At 47.0% G+C, this 25,272-nt stretch overlaps 1 protein-coding gene across 6 annotated transcripts in view; it reads right to left on the bottom strand.

The window, feature by feature from the left end:
• Epb41l4b (erythrocyte membrane protein band 4.1 like 4B) overlaps nt 1-25,272 on the bottom strand; it is a 153,136-nt gene that overhangs the window by 25,302 nt on the left and 102,562 nt on the right. For 4 of the 6 annotated variants that reach the window (XM_076564239.1, XM_076564240.1, XM_076564242.1 and 1 more), the window contains exons 16-21: nt 19,981-20,183; nt 17,627-17,745; nt 12,916-13,041; nt 8,262-8,329; nt 4,907-5,005; nt 646-832 (exon numbers count right to left, since the gene is read on the bottom strand). In XM_076564239.1, coding sequence (XP_076420354.1) covers nt 646-832; nt 4,907-5,005; nt 8,262-8,329; nt 12,916-13,041; nt 17,627-17,745; nt 19,981-20,183 — 802 coding nt within the window. The remainder of the gene's footprint in view (nt 1-645; nt 833-4,906; nt 5,006-8,261; nt 8,330-12,915; nt 13,042-17,626; nt 17,746-19,980; nt 20,184-25,272) is intronic. The other 2 variants (XM_006985294.4, XM_076564241.1) reach the window with 1 other exon arrangement.

The raw sequence follows: 25,272 nt of genomic DNA on the forward strand, positions 1-25,272 counted from the left end.
AGGCAGATCGCTGTGAGTTCGAGGCCAGCCTGGTCTACAGAGTGAGTTCCAGGACAGGCACCAAAGCTACACAGAGAAACCCTGTCTCAAAAAAAAAATAATAATAATTAATTAATTTGTTGGATTTTTTTAAAGACAGGGTTCCTTTGTGTAACAGCTCTGGCTGTCCTGGAACTCGCTTATAGATCAGGCTGGCCTCGAACTCACAGAGATCCAACTGCCTCTGCCTCCCCAGTGCTGGGATTAAAGGCATTCACCATCACTGTCCAGCTGCTCCTTTTATTTTTAATTATCAACTCTTTTGCCGTGGAACCAAACTTAATCTCATCATTTTAAACTGGCTTTGCTTTTTTAAAGACAGGTCTCACATTAGCCTCGAACTCACTATATAGTGGAGTATGACCTGAAACTTCTGATCCTGCCTTCACCCCCTGATTTGGGATTATGGGTGTGTGCCCCTGTGCCTGGCCTACCTGTGCTAGCGATCAAATACGTAGCTTTAACTCTACCAACTGAGTTAAATTACCAGTCTGGTTTTACTGTTTTTTAATGCATGCATGCATGCAACTGATTACGCAAAATTTAAGTGCTCAAGCTGAGTGCCATTTACCAAGTGTGTATTATGCCTCAGGCTCTTTCCCATACCTTGGCCCCTGGGGACAGTGGGCTCTTGACTTCTGACTTCTGAGGCGAGCTGACTTTCTGGACTTTGGGGGACGCCAGCGGCACTGTGACTTGAGTGGCAGACATCGTGGTGTTTGTGGTTGTGGCTGTGGTGGCTCCCACTGCCTCAGCCAGGTCTGGAGGGAGGTCATCTTCATCACTGCGGTTACTAAAAGCACATGAAGCTCTGCTCATTACAATAATACACAGCCCGTGAGGGGTTCTGGGAGGGGAGAAGAGGCCAAAATGGGAGGACACGGCTCTCCAAATCGATGCCCACTCAACGTCAAGTTTACAAGATCCAAGACCAAAAGCCAGTGTGTGTGTGTGTGTGTGTGTGTGTGTGTGTGTGTGTGTGTGTGTGCGCGTGTGCGTGTGTGATTGCGGCAAACCACACATAACATGATATTTATCATTTTAACCACTTATATACAAACCCTTCTGTGGCGTGACCTACATTCACAGTTATGTAGCCACCCCACTATATACAGTCCCCAACCATGTCCCTCTGTCCATGAGCTTGCCTATTCCTGAGCCCTCACGGAAGCAAGTGATGCTTTCAAAATCCAACGACACTGTGGTGTATAACAAAATGCCTTTCCCTTTTATGTTGAGAAATGCTCCACTACATGGCCATATCCTATTTTCTTAGCTGTGTATTTGCTAGTAGACACTTGGCTGGACATTCATGTCACAGTAAGTCCAAATAGACACAGAGGCTGTGCACTATAGACTCCACTTCGGCGAGGCAGCAGGAATCAAGCTCATGAACCATCTCTCTAACCCTTTTCATTTGTAAGATTTATTTTAAATTTATGTGTATGCGCGTGGATGTGTGCACGTGCCTATGGAGGCCAGAAGTATCAGATGCCCCCTACAGCTGGAGCCACAGGCAGTGGTGACCTACATGATCTGGACACTGGTACTCAAGCCTCGGCAAGAACAGTTGTACTCTAAATCACTGAGCTGTCAGCCTAGACAGGTTTTTACCAATTTTTTTTTTAAAAAGTTAATCATACAGTGATACAGAAGAGTGGGGTGAATTTTTTTAACCTTATATAAAAGCACTTTAACCCTAAAAGCAGAATCACTATTTGTTTTTACATTTTAAAAAAAAAACAGCTCATTTCTTATAGTAGGAAGTCAACCCAGAGTGCCTAAAATAGGAAAAGCTCCAAATTCTTCTTTCTAAAAGAAGGTGTATTATTATTATTTTTTATTTCTCTCTGTGTATGTATGTACACCATGTATGTGCAGGTACCCTCAGTGTCCAGAAGAGGGCATCAGATCCCCCTAGAGCTGGAATGACAGGTAGGTGTGAGTCACCTGAAGAATGGGGGTCCTCTGAGAAAGCAGCAAGTGTTTTCAACCACTGACCTATCTCTCCAGCCCCCCCTTATATTTTAAAAAAAAAGTCTTTTGTCTTAGACCTTATACCAAAGAACCATATTTAAAATCCAGTAAGTCTCCAACTTCAGTTTCTGAGGTAATTCATGATAAATTCGTAAAATATTGTTGTTTTACCAATGCAGCCCAGGCTAGCTCAAACTCCTGACCCTCCCACTGCTGCCTCCCAAGCACGGAGGGTACAGTCATGTGCCACCACACCTGGCTTTCAAAACAGTTTAACAAGTTTTTGTGGGGAAGATTTTTGATTTTTGCCTTGAAACTCCTTCCCCCCGCCCCCGAAGTGCAGTAATGCAAAGATAAAAAGGTTTCTCCTTTTCTTTTTCTTTCTTTCTTTCTTTTTTTTAAACAACAGCCAATTTGGTGATTAAGTGAAATTTTCTTTCCTTCCAGGTTACCTATAGTTAGGCATTATTTAATGATTACCTATCCCAAATGGGTGGTAATGACATTTTGAATTCTGAAATGTGAAAGGGAAGGCAAGCCCTGCCAGCCTTGTCCTGGGGGAAGATTTTCATGGTTTAATTTGTTCCCCAGAGATCATTAGAGCTGTTAATTACCTGAGTTCTAGCCACTCAGGCTCTCCCAGAAACACTGCTGCTATATGCCCCTAAGTTCCCATCAGGGCTGGTGAGGTGGCACGTGGCTGCTCTTAAGACCCCCTGAGTGCACCCCTTTACCTTCCCACAAGGAGCTAATGGCACATCTCTGCTGGCTGTTTGGGGACTGTCTCTGGGACTGCACCCCAACTTCCCTTAGCATCCCGGATCCCTACAGTTTTTCTCAGAAGCACAGCCTTTGGCCAGACCCCTCACAAAATCCCTTAGAGATGGCTATTAGCTCACTTTACAGACAGATGAAGGAAAAACATTGGGAGCCGGCCTGGTGTCACAGACCTGTAATCCCAGCTACTCAGGAGGCTGAGGCAGGGAGGTCAGAAGTTCCAAGTCGGCCTGGGCAATGCAGGGAGACCTCTCTCAAAATAAAATGTGAAAAACCGACTAGAGATGTAGCTCAGTGGTAAGCACCTGCTTTGCATTGGCCGGGTCTCCAATACTGTGAAAGAAAGGAACTAAAGAATAGAGACGGACAGAAAGGGGGCCCAAAGAGACGCCTCAGTGTTAAAGCGTTTGCTGTCCAAGCCTGAGGACCACAGTTTGGATCCCTGAAAACCCACATAAATGTTTGGCGGGTCTGGTGGCCTGCCTGGAACTCCAGCCTCCAAAAGCAGAGCCAGGGGGCCCCAGAGCATGCTGGTTAGTGACGAACCATGTCAGTGAGCTTTGGGTTTGACTGAGAGACTCTGCCTCAGTGAATAAGGTAGATTCCGTATATCAACCTCTGTCCTTTAAATGCATGCACACACAGGTGCACACGTACACATGTGTGCCCATACACGTGCAAACATGCATGATAGGTAGTTTTGAATCCCTGGGAGTGGGTTTCTCAGCCAACACAAATAAGCCAGACCAAGCCAAATTAAAAGTCCAGGTTTAATGAGCCAAGCACTCTCGGGTGACTCTCAAGCCCCCCCCCCTCCAGAAGTGAGATGGGGGGGGGAGAAATCACGTGGCAGGTCTAGGGACCGGAGCTTAAATACCCTGTAGGTGAGGTCTTGAGCAGCTCCGGGGGAGGAGTGGCCACTTGGAGGGCTTTCTAAGAGGTGAACACACACACACACACACACACACACACACACACACACACACACACACACGAGAAAATGGAATCCTGGGATCATTTCTCAGGATCTCAGAGCTACAGACGGGTCTGAACATTATCTGAAATCTTTGGAGGCCGAGACTGCCCACATTTCCCACTGTGCCTGGAGATTCCTCTGCAGCTCTCTCACAAATGTCACACCCAGGGGTAGTGCCCGAGTCACAGTCGGGGCCAAAAATGAGGACGCCACTGCAGTTGGTTCTCCATTGAGCCCACCTGCCCTTTTTACGGCGCTCACCTGTCTTGTTTGGGCAGTTATTTACAAGTCTGTCTCTGCCTCCAGGACGCTATGAGACTACAAAGTGAGATGTCAGATAGGGATTGTCACCGCCGTTTTGCTAATACCTGACAATGCCTGGAACAGCAGCCAAGAGATTTTTGTTGGATTAAGTGGAAGAAAACTGGGTGGGTCCTGACATCTTAGGTAGCTCCATGCTTCTCTCTGCTGACTGATTATGCTAAGCACTTTACTATCAAGACATGGGGTGTGGAGGCAGCTTCTCCTGTGGCCTCTGGTGGTTCCTGTCTTAGTAATCATTCACCCATGTAATCCTCTTCTAGAGTGTGAGCTGGGCCTAGCAACATGTTTCCAATAAACAGAACATGTCGAAAACAATAGAAGGTCTTTTCTGTGATGAAGCTATACAAGACTAACCTTCATCTTGCTGGCCTTCTCCCTGCCTCCTCTCACATGCTCTCGGACAGAGAAACCTTACAAGACTGTAAGCTTAGGCTAACCTGGGTCCAACAGCCTCCCTGACCATGGATTCTGATAGCAACCACATAAAGGAGCCTTCAGAGGTGACCAAGGCCCTAGGGGCCAATTTGTAGCCTTGCAGGAGACCCCAACAGAGAAGCACAGAGAGGCTGTGCCAGACTCCCAGTCCCCTGTAAGGTGGTAAGCATGGAATGCTGGGAACAGTTTACTACACCACAGTCAGTGATGACAAGTGTGGCCTCTGTGTGACGTTTTCATGGAGAAAACTCTAGGGCCATTATGACCTGAATGCGAATTAGATGGAGTCCGGGGGATGGCCATCTGAGAAGGTGCCTGGGAAGGGCTATCACTAAATATTCATGCATAATTGGGGGGGTAGACAAGTGCAGAACTCACAAACTGTATTGTCTTGTTAACTTCCTCACTCGGGGAGGCTTGATTTCTGGCTTCTCCACAGCTGGCTGGGCTGCTTCCACGCGTATAGGAATGGGGCTTCTGGAGACACAGGAAAAGAAAAAAAAGGTTAGTGTTCTTGTATTATCCTTCTGGACTGATTCTCAGTTAATATACAGTTTACCGATTCTGACGGCCCAGATATCCAATTGCTCTTGACAATTAATAATTGATATGATATTACAAAACCAGAAAGGTTCCAGAATCACAAAAACAAGCAAAAATTATAGAGATGAGACTGTAGCAAGTGAGGAACTAAATACAACCAGGTGGGAGACCAGATAAAACTGCCTTGCTCAAAAGCTCCAACCCCAGTCTGAGGGTTTGGTTCACAGCCAGGTCTTGCTGTGAAACGAATGAAGAAAACCCCATGGCTAACCCAGGCTCAGCTCCCAATATCCGGTAGCCATGATACTTAGCCCAGTAGCCCACAAAGGCTATAACACTGTAGTCTATAATGAAGCTACAGTGAACAGTAAATACTGTGTCCACAGTCTAGTATTTTAACTGAAAAAGTATAATCAGAAGAACTTTAGGACTGTTTCCAAAATATTTTTAATACTATGTATTTGAGAAAATGTTTTCAAAAAGAGATGGCTCAGTGGTTAAGAATGCTTACTGCTCTTCCAAAGGACCTGAGTTCAATTTCCAGCACTCATGACTACCCATAATGCCTCCAGAAGATATGATGCTCTCTTCTAGCCTCTCAGGGCACCTATATACAGGTGTATACCCTCAAACACATAAATAAAAGTAAAAATATATCAAATTTCCCTGTTATTTTGCCTCAGTCATTTATGACAACCCAATGGATCTTTTTAAGACTGATCTTTATCAGATTTTATTGACTTATTCTCTGTGTATGTGCACGCCTGTGCACAGAGGTTGGAGAACAGACAGTACTTCTATCATGTGGGTCTGAGGATTAAACTGAGGTCGTAAAGCTCGACAGCAAGACCTTTCAGTCATTTAAGCCATCTCCCTGGCCCCAAAACAGTGATTTTAAGAAGCCTTTAATGCATTCTTACAGTCATAACTGATTTCATATTTTTTAAAAAACAGTAATTACCTCCTAACACTAAAGAGGCATGGAGACAAGCTGAGGCCCTGAGCAAGGGCCTCCTGACAAAGTAATGGGCACTTCCTCACTTCCATATTCTCTTCTATTCATGACCTGCTTACATGGGAAGTATGCAGCTAGTGCCTAGTAAACGCTTGCTGAAGAAACACAGGAAAGGATGAACAAGGAATCGAAGTCAATGTGCTGCATTCATGGTTCCCTAGGCAGGAACTGCAAGGTAGCTGCACATGGTCCCTGAAACGACCCTATCTCCTAGGGTTCTCAGCCTAATGCAGGGAAGACCATCAATGTAAGAGACCGAGTGGAGGCCTGGCTGAATGCAGGGTACCATCCTCACCACCCCGACATAGAAGAGGTCCCAGCAGCAGGGCAAGGGGAAGGGACCAGAAGGAAAACAGGGAGAGACCTGTCAGGAGGAACATCAGGCTGAGTTTACTCTGGAGGCAATGACAGTCACAAAAGGTTTTAGTCTGAGGAGTGGCATTATCAGGTTTGCATTGCAAAAGTGCCCTCAGAGCCAAGAGTGTACCGGTGGGAGAGCCAGGGTATTAATGATCTAGAATTAGAGACAATGAAGGGTAGGGAGGTGTTGTGGGATATTTGTACGCTGTGTGAGATGCGCTGCTATGACTGGTGTAATAAAAAGCCAAACAGCCAATAGCTAGGCAGGAGAGATAGGCGGGACTTCCTAGCAGAGAGAGGAAGAGGGGATACCATCAAGATGTGGAACAAGCTGGACACACAAATTGGGAGAGAGGTAAAAGCCATGTGGTACAATGTAGATTAATAAAAAAAAAATGGGTTAATTTCAGTTATAGGAGCTAGTGGGGAAAAGCCTAAGCTAAGGCCAAGCTTTCATAATTAATAATAAGTCTCTGAGTCATTATTTGGGGGCTAGTGATCCAAAGATAGTCCGATGAGAAAGCTTGCTATAGGGAAGGGCAGGGATTATGTTCCTGAACATATCTTTGGAGATAATACAAAAGTCAAATTGATGCATGGTGATGACCAATTAGACAAGGGGATGAGGTGGGTGGGTGGGGACAAGGACTCCTGAGTTTCAAGCTTGGGTAGGAAGTAGATAATAATGCTGTTCTCCAAGCCTGGAGACAGGTGAAGGAAGGATGGTGGACAGGGTGGGAAAAGGCTTTTGTTTGGTTGGTTTGCTTTTTCCAGTGCTGGGGATGGAACTCAGGCCCTTGCACGTGATAGAAAAGTACTCTCCAACTCAGCTGCCCACCCCACCCCCCACTCCCCACCCCCCAGCCTGAATTAAGTCCCTGAGAAGTCCAGGCAGGAATGTATCCCTGGAGGATGACAAACATGGACAAACTTGGACAAGAATACAGACTGGCAGTCATAAGACAACAGAGAGAAACTTTAGCTTTTGCTTTGAGCCTTGGGTGTAGCAATTCCACATGACACTCAGGTATTCACTAAAATGCCTTTTTGGGTCCTCACCACCTCTCCTACTCCCATCCACCAATACACAGGAGCTCAAGAACTGGGGTGGGACTCGGGAGTCTAGTGTTTGGTTTATTTATCTGTTTTGTGTTGTTGAGGATAGAAGCCAGGGCCTTAAGCATGCTAGGCATGCTCTCTACTACTTCGTTAACCTCCCCAGCCAGAACCTAGGCTTTTCAGTATGAGACTCTGTTGTACATTTGAGGGGTACCCAAGAATGCCCCGTGAGGAGCAGGTGATGAAAGACCACCAAGATGCCAAAAGGATTGCCATGATGACAGGATGTCAGTCACTTAGGGCTGAGAGAGGGATTTCCTCCAGGGTATGGGGTGGGGTGATAGTGGCTGAGAGCATCAGTGAACCCATGTGGTTCCAGTTCTGACAGAGCACAGAAATGACAGGCCCAGGGAAGAGCAGTGAGCAGAAACCACTGGGAAGGGTCCTCTTTCCTGTGTAGGCAAGGGTGAACTCCACTCTGAGAGCAGAGCTTTTGAGCGTCTTACTGGAGAACTGTAAGGTCAGCTCTGCACGCTCCAGGAACCACGCAAGGAGGTTGAATTCTGTGCTAGCACAGCAGGCAGTGGTGTCAGTCTGGGACTAAGCAGCCTTCTGGAGGCTTACAGGGAGTCTTGAAACTGGTTTCCTTGGGCCCATATTCTCTCCGCTCTTGTCACCCGGTTCCCCAGGCGCGATCCTTCCAGCACAGTGGGAGGACACAGTATCATTCCCCCATTCAAACAAGAAGCAACAGACCTTACATTAGTGTCCTGAAGACTCGATTTCTTATTGATATTTACAAATGTGGGCTCCTCCTTTACAATCTGTTAAAGAAAACAAATTAGTCAAATGTAACTTAGCTTGCCATGTAAAAATGCTCTCAGGTCTTTTGCATTCAAAGTATTGTGGAGCTGGGAAGGACCACGGATGTAACTCACCAAGTGTCCTGCCAATCACAAACTTACTCTATTTACATAGTAAACAACAACGAAAACAGAGAAGTTTTCTGGAGGCATTCATGCTGAGGATTAAGATGTGATCATTCCAATGCAATCAATCCTTGCAGTCATACTTTTATTGAGCACTTGCTATGTGTCAGTTCCTGCCTGAATGAGAAAGGGATGTTGTGGGAAAAGCAACCCCGCAGTTCAATCCCTTACATCATTCCATGTACCAAGAACAAGAATGGGCTACAGGCTTGCGTAGCATTTACAGTTACAGCTTTAAAAGGAACTTGGAATCCTGTACATCTGAGGAACAAACCTGGAAGGGATGATGTCATTTGATTTTGATACAAGTCTTATCTTCCTCCCTCTGATGAGTCCCTGAGAATGACGAGGGAGGAGGGGACACCCGCACAGCCAGCTGAATAGTATGTACCCTGGCAGTCAGTGGGGGAGATGCCCAACCCACAGCCCTCATGCTCAGCCTCGCTCTGAATAGGTGTTGAGCCAAGATGCCAAGGACACTGGCTTGGAGGGCACTGCCTTCTTGGCCTGCCGCAGCTGTCCACACATGGATGCAGCCCTGTCTCCTGTCCGGGTTTTCCAGAGTCAGCATAAGTCAGTACCACTGGCTTCCTTTCCATATACCTGTGCTCTGCACTGACTCCATAGGGAATTGGTGCTTAGCCCTTGGCAGGATGCTGGGCTACATACCAGCTCCTCTATACCACAAACTCTCAAACCGAGATAACCCAGGGATCCTATGGTAGGGTCTTGGGTTCCTGAGAACACTGGTGTGGAGGTCAGTGGGAGCCAATTACAAAGGGGTCCATGCCATTAGGGTGTCAGAAAATAAAGCAGATTCCTTTCCTGTAGGACCTCTTGGAATCTCTAAGAGGCTCACATGCTGCTTTGAAGGGTGCTGTGGGGTGGCTGTGTGTCACTTCTAGAGTGATCAGTAAGCACCCTGCAGGGCCAGTGTTCCTGGAATTGCTGATCTCACACCTGCCTCTCTGCCCCTCCACGGCTCTCATGCCCTTCCCCTACCTGTCTAGGCAGGATATTTTTCTTTTCTTTGCGTCTATTTCCCCTCCTTTCCCACACTTTCCAACATGAATTATTGTTGACACATCGTACGTCTTCACTAGAGCAGAAGCCTGGACCCTCCATGGAGGATTCCTGCAGCAGGAGCCCCCCCTGGGAACGTGGCAGAGCTTCCTAATAGGCACAACATCCACTTTGTGAGCTATGGAGCACATACTAGGTTTATTTGTTTGGTGGCAGTACAAAATGGCATACGTGAAAACAACACCAGGAATGGCCGTTAAGGTCATCAGTTGTGACCGTAACTTGAAATAGCTGAGTTTTTAAAAATGTTTTTATTACACGTATGTGTGTGTGTGTGTGTGTGTGTGTGTGTGTGTGTGTGTGCTCATGTGTGCACTTGCCCAGGATGCACATGGAGACCAAAGGACAACTTGGGGGAGCTAATCCTCTTCTTCCACCCCATAGATAAACAGTGTCATCAGGGCTGGCACGAAATGCCTTTATCACGTGAGCCACCCTGACAGCCCTGAGATTGCTGGAGGTGAGAAGCCAACCTGACTGTTCTTTAAAAAGTGTCACTGACATCACCGACAGCCCTCAGTGTCCCCAGCACCTCCCTAACCTTAGCCTGTGGTAGTTCTGACCGGCACCTTCATGAGCTAATGTAAGAGACTGTGTCAGAAGCTGTGTGGTATCCTTTCATCGCCACAGTTATCGAAGGCGGTGGCTTTTAATCTGGTTTTGTTTTGTTTTGTTTTGTTTTGTTGGGTTTCTTTACCTTATGAGTGCGAGAAGTGTACTGGTGTATGTGCGTGAGTGTGTACAGGTGTGCAGGGGCTGGAGAAAGGAGTCCTTAATTTCCGTCCACCTTTGAGGGTCTCTTGCTGAAACTGGAGCCAGTGGCTTTACAACCAGGCTGGCACCAAGCAAGCCCCAGCAATCCCCCTGTCTCCACCCCGATCAATGCTGGGGTTACAGGCGTGGATGGGATCACACCTGGCATGTGTATGCAAGCTGGGATCCAAATTCCAGTCCTCAAGCTTGCAAAGAAAATGCTCTTAACCTTGAGCTGTCTCTTCAGTTCTATGAGAAGAAATCTTACTATGTTGTCCCAAGTTGGTCTCTAGCTCCTGGGCTTTAGAGACCTTCCTGTCTCTGCCTCCCAAGCACCTGGGACTACAAACTACAGGTGTATACCACCAGGACCAGCTAGTCCCCATTTTCCCTACAAAACTACTGAGGCTCAGACAAGTTAGGAAACAAGTTGAAGGTAACATTACTAAGAAACAGATCAGGACTCAAACCAGAGCTGGCAGTTCTCAACCCATGGGTCATGACCCCCTAGGGGTCGAATGACCCTTTCATAGGGGTCGCCTAAGACCATCAGAAAACACAAATATTTACATTATGATTCATAAGAGTAGCAAAATTACAGTGATGAAGTAGCAATGAAATAATTTTATGGTTGGGATCCCACTACATGAGGAACTGTATTAAAGGGTCCCAGCATTAGGAAGATTGAAAGCCACTGAACCAGACCTTCTGGCTTTCCAACAGGTAATCTGTGCCATCCTGCTTCCTGTTTACATCACAGCCTCCAAGCGGAAGAAACCTTATAAGCATGCCCTTGTTTCCCATGGCATCTTCTGGGAGGATTGAAATCATATAGAATGTTAATAGAAAACGAAGACATTGCTGAGTATTTACTCTTGGCAATCTAAGTAGAGACAGTAGGTTCATAAGGCCTGTCGTCTATTCTTACATACTGTTCTAACGAGCTCTTGGACAACTTAGCTTTTTTAAAAAAAAATTCTCTTTTTACTTTGTGTGTGTGTGTGTGAGTGAGTGAGTGCGTGTGTGTGAGTGCGTGTATATGAGTGTGTATGTGTGTGTGAGAATGTGTATGAGTGGTGAGTGTGTGTGTGTGTGAAAATGTGTATGAGTGTTGAGTGTGTGTGTGAGAATGTGTATGAGTGGTGAGTGTGTGTATGTGTGTGTGTGAGAATGTGTATGAGTGGTGAGTGTGTGTATGTGTGTGTGTGAGAATGTGTATGAGTGGTGAGTGTGTGTGTGTGAGTGTGTGTGTGTATGTGTGCGCATATGCAGGGACATGCTTGTCATGGTTCACGTGCGGAGGTCAGAGGACAACTTTAAGGAGTAGGCTCTCTTACTCAACCATATGGGTCCAAGGGATTGAACACAGACCTTCAGGGGGTGGTGGCAAGAACCTTTAGCCACTGAGCCATCCTGTCAACCCAACCACAGATTTTTATATTCTGTTTCCAGGGCAGGGATAGCCAATGGGTTTCTCCTTGCCTATCAGCTGTGACTGGTGTCGCTGCCTTAGACCCCTAATTTAGGGAGTGTAATTAGTGGTCATTGTGGAGCCAGTGATCCGTGCTATGGGTTTACGGCAGTTATGACACTATCCTCTCTCATCTCCAAATTCACCCCTCCTTCTTGGACCTGGGCTGAGAACCAGCAAACAAATTTTCCTTTGCCAACAGGGGGCGCTAGAGAGGAGGAATTCACGGCTTCCTGTTCTGGATTACCCCAACCTGGCTTCTTAGCTCTGGAGTCCCACTCCTCCACAGGAACATCTAAGTCAGGTTACAGTGTTGCGCACCGGGAGATCCTGAGTTATCCTGTCCATCACAGAGTCGGCAGAAGCCCCCTTCTCACCCCCCCCCCCACCCCCCGATTGTGGGACCAAGCTATATATACATCATAAAGTTAGATACCAGAGCAGGCCACGGGACCTGAGCTCAGGAGTCTTAAGTTTCACCTCATAGGACTCAAATGTCCATATTTGCAGAATATTTGTTCCCCAAGCTGTTGGGATGGAAAGTGCTTCCTGGAGTCGCCCCCTCTAGTCCCTTGGAGTAGTGTGACTCAAAGTGCCGTTCAGAGAGCTGGTTAGACATGCAGATCGCCAGCCCCCACACTGACTAACTGAACCCTCGGGATGGGATGCAGCTCTGCTGAGGGCCCTTAGGCAACGAGCCTATAAGACCCTCTGTCTCCCATTTCTCTGTCTTCCACTTGCTTGCATAAATAATAACCACGCTGGTCAGGAATTCTCCGCATGAAAACCCAGGCTTCCCAGAGCCAGTGAGACAGCTCAGCAGATCGGAGTGCCTGCTGTGAAGCCCGACAATCCGAGTTCAAGCCTTGGGACCCACACGGCAGAAGGGGAGAGCCGACTCCCGCGGGTGGTCCTCTGACCTCCACCAGCACGGGCCCCAGCACCTCTCCCCACAAAGAAATAAGACGTAATTAAAAAATAAAATAAAATCCAGGCTCCCATACCAGGAGGTGGCTCCTGTTTCCATACTGGCCCTTGACTGGTGCTTGACCTCCTGTGTGGCATGGAGGAACTCCTGAAACATGATATTGAGGGAGCATTCACCCCCACGTACCTGGGCATTCACACGAGAGGCGTTCTCCAGCTGTGCTTTCAAAATGTTACACTTCACGTGATCAGCCACGGGAGACGGCAGCAGCGGGGCCTGAAGAGTCTTCTCAGAAACCTTCTTTTCCTCGGCCTGAGAGATAAAGCAGGTGACAGATCGTGAAGAAACAGAAAAGAAAACACATGCTAACTCTCTCCCCAACAACCACAACCGCAAACAACACAGAGATCTGTGTGTGTGTGTGTGTGTGTGTGTGTGTGTGTGTGTGTGTGTGTGTGTCCTGATACACTTCCATTGTGCTGTAGCTTTCCAATGCAGAGTCTTCTCCATATCACCCAACTCTCTAGTGAGGGAGGGAATGGATATGCCAGGCTTCACGGTGAAGGTTCAAGACAGGAAGGGGCCTTTCAATATCAGCAAGAACCAGTGGCAGACAAAGGCCACAGCAGCTCCTCCCCAGCCCAGCCTAGAGCTATTCCCCCCAGACTGCTACCTCTGAGAGAGCAAGACACAGGTCTGTAGTTTGCAGCATCAAGGAAAAGAGCACAAAATATTTGCTGATATTTGTTCGGTAAATCTTGCTGGAAACCATGACTCTCAATAAGGAATCTGCATCTCTGTTACATTATTAGTTAAGTCCATTTATATGCAGCAGGTATGATCAGGGCCTCATGCTCTATCATAGAGCCACACTCCCAGCCCCTGTATCACATTATTGGACTTCAGGAGTTTGTTACTAATTTCACAAGTTCTGCCATCTCCCAAGTGTTAAGTAAATATGTCCCTAAAAGTTCATGTGACTCAATTAAGGTGGATTACCGGGGACTACGTGTTTATACTTGAATCATGTTCAAAGAATAATATCTTTGAAATCAAAGGTTTTATAACTATTGTTGTAGTAGACATGGTATTTACACAGTGCTTAAAATAAAATTAATTCATCCCTGCATGTAGCCCTGAACTATCCTGGATGGTATACGTGTCACTTTGGGGAAATAATATCTAATTGCTTACCATACTGTAGGTCATGATCATTGCACGTCTCAGCATAATATGGTACTTGAGCCAGACTCAGTGTCCAATAAATACCTTCTACAGACAATTATGGTGACACCCACTTATTATCAAAAGAGATATGTGCTTAATAAGAAATGCACAAGACCTCATGATTGCTAACACCAACTCAGTTGTCTCAGGAGGTACTGTGGCAGGCCAGCCACCGTGCACCGAGGCAAGAAGAAAACATTCTAAAATCCTCAACTTCCTCAAGTCCTGAAATTGCTAGTCTCTAAATCAAAAGTCCCACTGAGGTTAGGCACGGTGGCACTCATCTACAACCCCAGCACTCAGGGTACACAAGGAAGACGATGAATTCAAAATGAGCCTGGGCCATATGCTGAGACCCCGCTTCAGAAAAACCAAAAGTCCCATTGATCATCTTGGTCTCCGTTGTAGAAATATTATGAAAGCCACAGAGGAAGCGCAGGGCAAGCGGCTAGCCAACGTATGTAATAAGGAGATAGGGCGTGGAATCCAGGAAGGGACTGAAGGAACCTCCCAATAAGCAAGAGGAGTACTTGCGAGAGAAGAAACTTCAGCAATGCCATGTAGTGCCAAAGAGACAAAGGCAGGTGTTCTGAAATAAAATCTCAGTGGTTTCTCTGTAGGGTCCCATCAAAAATAGATGACAGATGACCATGATGGCAAAGACCATGACAATGATGGTGACAACCACGATGGTGATTATGATCACAGTGATGGGGACCATGGTGGTGATGATAATGATGAGCACAATGATGATAATGGTGGTGATGATAGTAATAATGGGGATGGCAAAGAAAAGTGCCAGTAGCTGATGTGTACTAAACATATCATGAGCCAGCCATCGGCCACATATTGCATGTGCATGACTCACTGGAGTCTCATTTGTCCATCCTATGGGAGGCAAGCACTTTTACATTTTTTTCTTAAAGGCTTTATTTATTCGTTTAGTGGGGGGGGGATGAGGGGGAGTCAGAGACAACTTTGGAGAGTCAGGTCTCTCCTTCCACCACATGGGACCCAGATATTGATTTATTGGCTTCTCTTGCTGGTACCTTCATCATCTCCACTTAGCAGAAGGCAGACGACTTTGGGCTGGTTCTACAGTTTGGGAGGGCACAAGGTTCAGTTCCAAGCTCTCCTCCATAAAAGGGGAAAGATTTATATGATCAGAAGAGAAAGTAGAGTGACATTTCCCCCAGTTTGTAGAAGAGAAAAAAACGATGCAGGGCCAATGGAAAGCCCAGGATCATACAAAGTGGTGCTTTAACATGAGAAAATTTTTAACATGGGGGAAAAAAGTATGAATGGCTTTTCTTATGCTAGACTCTATAGTTAGAAAAGAAAATACAGCAAGGTATGCCTGAGATGTGAGGGCAGTAATAATACTAAACTATCATGGTGGGCTTGGGGAAATGGCATATGACACTGGATTCATTATCCCAAGGGATGGAGCATCTTCCTTTAAGGAAATAAGTAACTCACATATAACTTACTATCTTGAAGGTTTACAGTGTGGGTTTAGGGTAATTTATTTTGTGTTTGTATATCCAGTTACATTAAGATATTTATCTCATACTTGAATGGATTTTTTCATAGATGTATTTGTAGTTGTTTTTAATTTGGGGGGTGGCATGTTGGCAAACAGGAATTTAATTAGTTAGGAGCCCATTGGAGGGTTTTGACAAAGGCTTACGGGGAATATATTGAGAGTAATGAAGACCTACTTAAAATAATGGAATGCTGCTAAAATAAGAAAAGGATTCAGCACTGATTTTTCCCCCTTAAATTTAGCCAACCTAAACCGAAGTTTGGGACATACAAGTCAAGCTAACTTGCTTCTGTCCCAGCTGAACAAAGCCAAAAGCAGTTCTGCTCACTTATGTGAATCACCTCTGTTGAAGACCAACAGGAAATTTGCAAAATTTGTGCATCTTTGTGTGGAAACTGTTTTGCTTAAAAGGCATCTCTAGTGCTGGGTTGGGTTGCTCCATCTGTGAAGGACTGGCCTCACAAGTGTGAGGACCTGAATTTGAATCCCCAGGAGCTGCATAAAAAGCTGGGTAGAGTGGGCCATTCTGTCACCTCACTGATGACAACAGGTTGAGACCAGCAGGTCCTTGGGTGCCTACAGGGCCAGCTAGTCTGGCCTGTGTAGTGAAGTTCCAGGCCTTTCTGAGAGCCAGTCTCCAGTAAAGGTGGAAGCTGCCTGCGGACCAACATGTAGGTTGTCCTCTGACCTCCACACACTCACACATCCACGGCCACACATGCACCCCACACTCTCAGGAATGCATGCACGTGCCTGCACACACACGAAAGTGGCTCCACAGGAGATGACAAGACCACAGTTGCAGCTCAGAGCATGGCTCCAACACTTTGTGGGTTTTTTTTTTTTTTGAATCACCATATTTTATGTTCAATTTTGAACTGTAGAAAGAAACCATATTGTCCAATATGGCATTAAAGATTTCAAAACATATAAATAAATGACAATGGGGTATTGGTGTCATAGCTGGGAACCAGCCATCTGTTTAGGGGTGTCACCAGAGACAAGGAAACAATCAGATGTGTATTTAAACTGTTGGTACAGATAATTAACACATGGGAAATCTGGTAAGATTGAAATTCCTGCTGTCATTTGGGCTACCACTTGGAAATAGGTAGAGAAAGTAATTAAATTAAGAATAGGAAGTTGGGGCTGGAGAGATGGCTCAGCGGTTGAGAGAACTGACTGCTCTTCCAGAGGACCCGGGTTCAGTTCCCACATGGTGGCTCACAACTGTCTGTAGCTCCAGTTCCCGGAGACCCAACAGTGGTACACAGGCTGGTGCTCCCCACAGCTCATCCATCAAGAAGGAAAGTGGGGCTCTGTTCCTGGGGCAGACTAATCAGAAAGGGCAAGAAGGCTGCAGGGGAGAAGCCGGGGAGCTGGCGCAGTAAGTAAAGCACTTGTGCACACAGGAGGACCTGAGTTCGAGGCCAGGCATAGAGCTGGACAGATGGCTCAGCAGTTAGCGTGCTACTCTCATAGAGAATTGATTGGGTTCCCACATTCTGTATGGAACGCCAGCTCTAAGGGACCCAACACCTTCTTCCAGCCTCCACGAGCACACACATGCGTGCATACCAACATAGGCATACACACATATACATAAATTAAAAATCTTAAAAAAAAAAAAAAAAGCTGGGCATGGTAGTGCCTGATGGCAGCAGAGACAGGCAGGTGCTCCAGGGGCCAGGGTTTGTGAGTCCAGCTAAGTTTACTTGGTGAGTCTGAGACCAGTAAGAGGTCATGCCTGCAAAATAAAGGTGGATAGCACCTGAGGAGCAAAACCTGAGATTGTGCTCTGACCTCTACACATGAGTAGTGTGCATGCACATGCACACACATACATATATATGCATCTGCACTCACGAGTATGCACATACATGAGTATGTGTATGTGTACACACAGATACACCAGCTCAAGCATGAGCATGCACACACACACATACACACACATGCATACCTGCACACACAGGAGCATGCATACACACACACACACACACACACACACACACACACACACACACACACACACAAAGCTGGAATGGAAACACCTGAGGTTCAGTCACGGGGTGGGATGGGGTGGGGTGCAGGGTTAGTGCACTCCAAGCGGAACCAGCCTGACACCTTGTTTATGTTGATATGCAGGGCAGGCCAGGGTCCCGCTGTCTTCACAGTCTCCAGCTCCAGCTTCTTCAGATGAGCAGCGGCTTCGCTGTACAGGGCAGGTGCTCCGGGACTCAGTTCTGCAACATAAGCCACAGGAAGGGAGACAGTGGAGGTTGAGATGGCAGCCAGATACAGGGGCCAGAGATGCCGGCAGGAGCCTGGCTCCCAGGTCCTTTTCTGTTCCTCCTGCTTGACGCTGCTGAGAAAGAGCATCTGACACCGAAGTTTCACACCTTACTCCCTCAGTTAGGAGCTGGGGGGCCCTGGGCATGTTGTTTGACCTCTCGGAGCCTCTGGGCCATTTATAAGTGAAAATAGAAATCACTTATCTTGCAGGGTTGTTGTAGTATTTTTTTTTTACATGAAGTTATTCTCATAAAAAGCCTTACATGTGGAAAGGCCCTCTACATGCTGAAAAGATGGGTGTCCAGGCTGATGGGCACAGCAAGGCACCTTGGAGAATCATGTTTCTAAAGTCAAAGCCATTGGCTCTTTGTATTGTGTTACATTTGTTTGCCACCCCACCTCCCTCTAGCTTGGATTTATTCATTAATGCATTAAACATTCACTAAACATCAAATATTCATTATACAATAAAGCTTGTGCTTTATTGCTTGTTAGCAACTGGCATCTGGGGAGTTGAAATAAACAAATATGACATGATTCTAGTGTAAGTGTGTGTGGGGGGAGATATTCCACATAAAAGCATGAAGGGCTTTCATCATTGCTATAGGCACAAGAGAGAAGACACCACCACCACCACCACCACCACGATCCATGGCGGGAGGGTGCAGGGGAGGCCGTGCTCACATGTGCGCCCTCCTGAGGGTCATAGAGGCTTACTAGGGCAGAGAGAAAATCACTGCAGGCAGAGGGAAGAGCCATCGCAGAGGACAGGGCTGAGATCGCACAGTACTTGGTTAAAGGACAGAAGTTCCGTGCAGCTGGAGTGTGGGAAGAGTCGGGGAGGCTGGGACCGCAGGGTGGGGCTTTGGAGATCTGTATGAGACCATGCCCAAAGTGCGGACTCATCCCGGGGCAGGGAGGAACAGACGGTCTTAATGCTGATGTCGGCAGCTTCTAGGTGGGGGCTGCTTTGGAGGAGGGGTCCTGTTAGAGGCCGTGACAGCTGCCTCCATGCAAAAGGATGAGGTGCATGCAGGTGAGCCTGGCCAGGGTTTGCATTCTTCACCCCCAGTGGGCCAGGAGTGCCCATCTTCCGTTCAGCTAACCTCACGTGACTCTTGTGGTCTGACGATGAGGGCTGAGGAGCTCGACCTGTCTCATGGGCTCAGGGTTGCCTGCCATGTCAGGCTAGAAAGCTCCTTGGCACTCACTGCACACCCTGTCTCCTGCTCAGAGGGGCCCAAACCCAGAGAGCTGTGCAACAAGAGGCAGCATCCCCGCCTCTAACAGGCCTTGCCTTGGTGCTAAGGGGGCAGGTATGAGGGCTGTGGGGCATGAACATGGAGAAGGGCTCCCGGGGGCAGGAGGGGACAGGGAGGGGGAAGATCAACGAATAGAAATGAGATTTGAAAAAAGCCACACTGAAACCCCACACTGAATGCTAGTTTAAAAAAAAAGATTTAGACAAGCAATAAAATAATGAAAATTAAAAGTAAGGGCCATGTATGGTGGTGGCACATGCTTTTAATCCCACCACTGGGGAAGCAGAGGCAGAGGCAGCTGGATCTCTTGTGAGTTTAAGGCCAGTCTGGTCTATAGAGTGAGAAAAAGAAAAGGAAGAAAAAGGAAAAGCTATTTCTTTGCCTCAGTTCATCAGAGACAAATTCCCAGATAAAGGAGAGTAAAAGTGAATTTCTAGAAAATGATATAATGCGCAAAAATGCAAGTTTCTTCTTATTAGAGTTAGCAGGGGCCAAATGAGTCATATTGCCAACCACATGCCTAATTGTTGACTGTTATTAACGTCTACAGGATGGACTGCACCCCAGGCCCGCTGGATGCCTGACACCACTTTGCTGCTGGAGGCAGGGGTCACCAAGGGCAGAGGAGATTTTACTGTGATCAGGACAGTAGGAACCCCAGCCGCTTCCCGCCTTTTCTCTTTTCCGCTGCTAGAGCGAGCCGGGGCCAGGGCTGAGCACTGCACAGGCACGAGTCTAAACTTGAGAGCAGGGAGGAATCTAGAACAAGGTGCAAGCAGGAAACGGACCGCTCTAGATGGCTCTGCCTCCAGGCATCAGGCTCTATAGTCCAAGCTGCCCAAACCCGGTAGCCATGGCAACACCACCCATTTCTGTCGCCCACTAACCCTCCCCACCCCACCCTGCTTCCCTCCACACACTCACTGGTGAGGGCCTTGCTGGAGTTTGGGGACCTCAGTGGCCCCTCCTTCTTCTCCAGGGTCAGCGAAAGGCCATAGTTAGAGTGGTGTTGGAGCTGGTGGTGGAGCCTCCCCGAAGCTTTGGGGGCGAACGGTGTGCCCCCATTCTCCTCGAGGCCGAAAGGCAGTCTTTCTGTCGGGCTGAGCGCTGGGGAGGAGAGCGGGTAGCTGGGGGCAGGCGACAAAGTCAGGATTTAGAACAACACAGCCTTTTGCTAACACCTTAAACCCCAAGACCATGAGGCTCAACAAACAGACCCCTACTTAGACAGGGCATTGGGCCAAACTGTGTCCAAAGATGACCCAAGTGGGCCTTTGTATACATTAGCAATCTGACATCTTCAACCTTAAAAATGTCTTCACTTTGAAATGGAATAAAATAGCTTGCATTTAAAAAAGCCATCCTCAGGGCTGGAGAGATGGTACAGTGGTTAAGAGCACTGGCTAGTCTTGCAGAGGACCTGGATTCAGTTCCTAGCACCCATGTGGCAGCTCACAAGCACCTGTAACTCCAGTTCTACAGGATCTGATGCCCTCTTCTGGCCGCTACAGGCACTGCATGCATGTGAGGGACATACAGGGCAAAGGGTTCATATACATGAACGCATTTTTTCTTTTGAAAAAGGCATCTTCTAAATGCAAGATGAAAGAAAGAAAAACAATAAATAATGCTTTAATGATCCTATGTTATAAGCCAGAGTCTCTTCTCTATCCACCCCACATTCAAAAAGTCCTTCTTATGTTCCCGCCCTTACATTTCTTCTCAGGGGCAGCCTGTAAATTCAAGCATGGCCAGCCCAGAAGCTCCCACAATTCTGTTTAGAGGGATTTTATCCAGATGCACTCACTTGTTCCTAACTTTTAACAGCTGAAAGCAAAAAGATAGGAACTCTCTTCGGGGTGGCTCACAATCGTCTCTAACTTGGGCTCAGAGGACCCACTGCCTTCTTCCAAACTCCTCGGGCACTGCACTCATGGGTACAAACCCACACACATATCCACATAATTAAAAATAAAGCCTTTTGCCGGGCAGTGGTGGTGGCACACGCCTTTAATCCCAGCACTTGGGAGGCAGAGGCAGGTGGATCTCTGTGAGTTTGAGGCCAGTCTGGTCTACAGAGTAAGTTCCAGGACAGACTCCAAAGCTACACAGAGGAACCCTGTCTCAAAAAAAAAAAAAAAAAAAAAAAAAGCCAAAAATAATAAAGCCTTTTAAAAATTACATTTCTAGGCAGTGCTTATATTAAAGCAAGTATATTGATATAACACCTTAACATACTTTCTTCAACTAAATATTTTTTTCCTGACTATAAAAGATATTAAAGCATTTTTATGTGTTCATAGAGTACTGTCATGCCAGGGTACCATGTTCAAAGTGTATAATAAGTAAGTCAGTTATGGCCATCAGGATGCAAACTGAAGCTTCTTGTGGTCATCTTTCCCAGACATAAAGTAGTTATATCCCTGAAAAGAGGCTAAAGCGTGAAGGGAGAGAAGATGAGCAGAAGTTAAATGTAGGTGGGGTGGGAAAAGACTCTAACGGTAGAATTTGAGCACCTAGACCCAGCTCTTCCAGAAGCTGGTACTCCTGCCAACTCTTTCTAGAAGGTTCACAAAATGCATTGAATGGTTGGCTGACTAAGGTAGCTGGGTTTCTCTCATCTATGATCTAAACCAGGACTCATTTATTGTTTTTGTGGGAAAGGGTAGATGGCTGTGGAGTTTAAGAGGGTAGAGAGAGCCATTACAGGCCTAAGAAACACCATGGGCAAAGATCCTATGAGCCGGAAGGGCAGAGTATATGGACAGAAAGGCATGGGGAGGAAGCCAGAAGGAAGTGTAGTTCAAATGACAAGCTGGACTAGTGTGAAGGGCGATGGGTACAGAGTTATCATCTGAGCAGCAAGGAACCATGGGAAGGGTCTGAGCTGCCCTCTGGGATATTCCTGATAGTGTGAGCAGGGCTTGGGGACACTGAGGAAGGAGGTGGGAGTGGGCTCATTAGCAGAGGCAGGGCAGAGTCCAGAGGAAAAAGCGTGCTTGTCACCACTGGTACAGCTGCCGGATTCTTCAGCCACCCCGGCTGCCCTGTGGAGACTCGCTCAAGGGCACTCTTACAGGGTGTGTACCTGGGGGAAGTGGAAGGTGGCATGGTTTTGAGCCTGGAGGGCTCCACCCTCACCTCTTCCCCTTAGAAATAGTTCTGGGTACCCACCTTCCTATTGGGAGCAGTAAAAAAAAGCACACCATGTTAGCTGAAAGTCCTTCTCTCCTCTGCCCTGCCGAGGCCCTGCAGGAGACCCTTGACCACTGTTCTACAGGGTAGTGATCGCTGGAATCCCACAGCTGAGAAGCTGTATAGCTATGATTTGATAACAACGCTGTGGACTGCAAAGCCTACCGACATTATTTTCCCATCCTTCAAATATATGGAAGATATTAGCCCTCTACGCAGAGAGGGTGCAATGGGGCCTTCAGAAGAGCAGATGTCCTTTGTGGGGCTGGAGAGGGCTTCCCAGTGTATGGCTGGCCATCTTCTTCCCTCATCCTCACCATTTCTGGCCTGCTCAGAGTCTGAGTGGCATTAGGACTGTCCAGTCATGAAGGACAGAGAGACAAGAAAGGGCCATTGGCTGGATGCAAGAAGGGATCGTGGAGACAGGGAGGGGAGGAGGAAATGGCAGGCAAATGGCACAGTATCCGTAAAAAGAGGGAGGTGGGGAGCGAGGGAGGCTCTGACGAGCTTCAAATGCTCACAGCGAGTGTGGGAATGAGCACCCGCAGGGAAACATGGCCAAGAGCGGAGAGCTGGCATGCAATCAGGCCTGGAAGAGATGGAGAGCTTTGAGGAAGAGTTCCTGAAAGATGGCAAATAGATACCACCTCAGATGCCAGATCGTCTTTACCTCTGCCCAGAGTGTGAGAAGGATTCTGAGATGGGGCCCCACGCAGGGAAAAAGAGCTGGGATTGGTGAGTGATGCCTGTCACAGGCTTGGAAGGCCATGGCACTATCATGAACTTGTCTCCACATGTGGAAACGGTGCACATTTTTTTTTTTAATTTCAAGGAAACTCATAAAGAAGAGTGAAGCAGTAAAAACAAACAAACAACAAACCAGAGAACCCACCTATATGCCAGGAATGAGAAATCACATAACAACATGTCAAGTAAAATATGCATTCTTTGGCTAAGATCAAAAACACCAATGACAACCAATGTTGGAGAGGATGTGGAGCAAAGGGAACACTCCTCCACTGTTGGTGGGAATGTAAACTTGTACAACCACTGTGGAAATCAGTATGGCGGTTTCTCAGAAAATTAGGAATCGAACTACCTCAAGACCCAGCCATCCCACTCTTGGGCATATACCCAAAGAATGCTGATACATACCATAAAGATACATGCTCAGCTATGTTCATAGCAGCACTATTCGTAATAGCCAGAACCTGGAAACAACCTAGATGCCCATCAACGGAAGAATGGATGAAAAAAATGTGGTACATATACACAATGGAGTACTACTCAGCAGAGAAAAACAATGAAAGCATGAAATTTGCAGGCAAATGGATGGAACTAGAAAAAATCATCCCGAGTGAGGTAACCCAAACCCAGAAAGACAGTTATGGTATGTACTCACTCATTGGTGGATTCTAGATATAAAATGAACAATCAGACCACAACCCATAGAACCATAGAGGCCATATATATAGCATGGAGGTCCCTAGGATGACTGTGGCATATAATCAATTTCAGTTTTACTCAATTATTGAAAAAAAATAGCCAAATGAATGGAAACACATGAACTATGAACCAAAGGCTGAGGGGCTCCCAGCTGGATCAGGCCCTCTGAATAGGTGAGACAGTTGATTGGCTTGATCAGTTTGGGAGGCATCTAGGCAGTGGGACCAAGTCCTGTGCTCATTCCATGAGTTAGCTGCTTGAAACCAGGAACTTATGCAGGGACACTTGGCTCAGTCTGAGAGGAAGGGACTGGACCTCCCTGGACTGAGTCTACCAAGTTGATCACAGTCCTCGGGGGAGGACTTGTCCTGGAGGAGGTGGGAATGGAGGGTGGGCTGGGGGTAAGGGGAGGGCGTGGGAGGGGGGAGAATAGGGGAACCCATGGCTGATATGTAGAACTGAATGGTATTGTAAAATAAAAAATATATATCACAAAAAAAAAAATAAATAAAAATAAAAAAAAATATGCATTCTTGATTTTCCTCTTACCTAAGGGGTTGGGTTGGGGTAAAAAGAAGACAAATGGGAAGAGATTAGATAAGAGTGGGAGAAACTGCCTGGGCTAGAGCAAGAAATCTGGTGCAGCTGAGCATCGCAGGAAGAACAACTATTCTTATCGTAGGACAATTTCCTCTGATATTAAGACTCAGGAAGAAAACTACTCCCAAGTCTCAGGAAGTTCCTGAAACATAACTGGTTCACAAGTTCCTCTCTCCCCACAGTTATATAAGCAGTAAGGACCGCTGAGGAGAGGAGACACTCCAACCTGCTGAGCTTCCTGGAAGTCATGCAGAGAGCCCCAGGGTTCCAGCTTTTGTGAGTTGTCACCCTTGCTGGGGTAAGCTTTTGGTGATGTGGCTGCCTTTGAGTCACCATGTTCCTGTGAGTGACACCAATGAAGTCATTGGTTCACCAAGCTGGAGTTCGGTGGCATTGTCACTTTGGTCTGTTGTTAGGTCTCTATCTGGGTGAGGAGACATTTGCTCACATCTCTCCAGGACAGTGTCACAGTGGAATGAGTTGGGAAAATTCTCTGCCCACACACAGGGACCACCCTAAAGACCCAAACATGGGTTTTGTTGGGTTATAGATCTGTTAAGGGGGTTTCTCAAGGCCCTGTGCTCACGAATTGTCCTTGCAGGATTCCTGAAGGCAACATTAATACAGACTTTGAGGTAAATGGTATCCACAAGGATGTGCGTCTGCCTTGTGACCTCAGTAAATCAAACTCACAGCATAGAGCCCAAGAACATGCATCAACACAGGCTTAGGGATGCTGGCCAACTCCATGCTCACTGCTATTAGGAAGCTGAGGCTCTTGGGGTGTTTAGGATTCTGGAAAGAAGGTCACAAGTACTTTTAGAATCCACCACCAGACTTGCTACCAGGGCAGAACAAGGAAAAGGAGAAGCTGAATTCAGGGCTTTCTCTTAAAAGCAAGGCCAAGTGAGGGTGCTCTTGAGAAGTCATTCATAACCCTTGTAGTATAGGCAAGCTCTGGGTGATATGGGCCCT

This window comes from Peromyscus maniculatus, chromosome 2 (assembly GCF_049852395.1).
Source record: "Peromyscus maniculatus bairdii isolate BWxNUB_F1_BW_parent chromosome 2, HU_Pman_BW_mat_3.1, whole genome shotgun sequence".
In the NCBI taxonomy this organism is placed as follows: domain Eukaryota; kingdom Metazoa; phylum Chordata; class Mammalia; order Rodentia; family Cricetidae; genus Peromyscus; species Peromyscus maniculatus.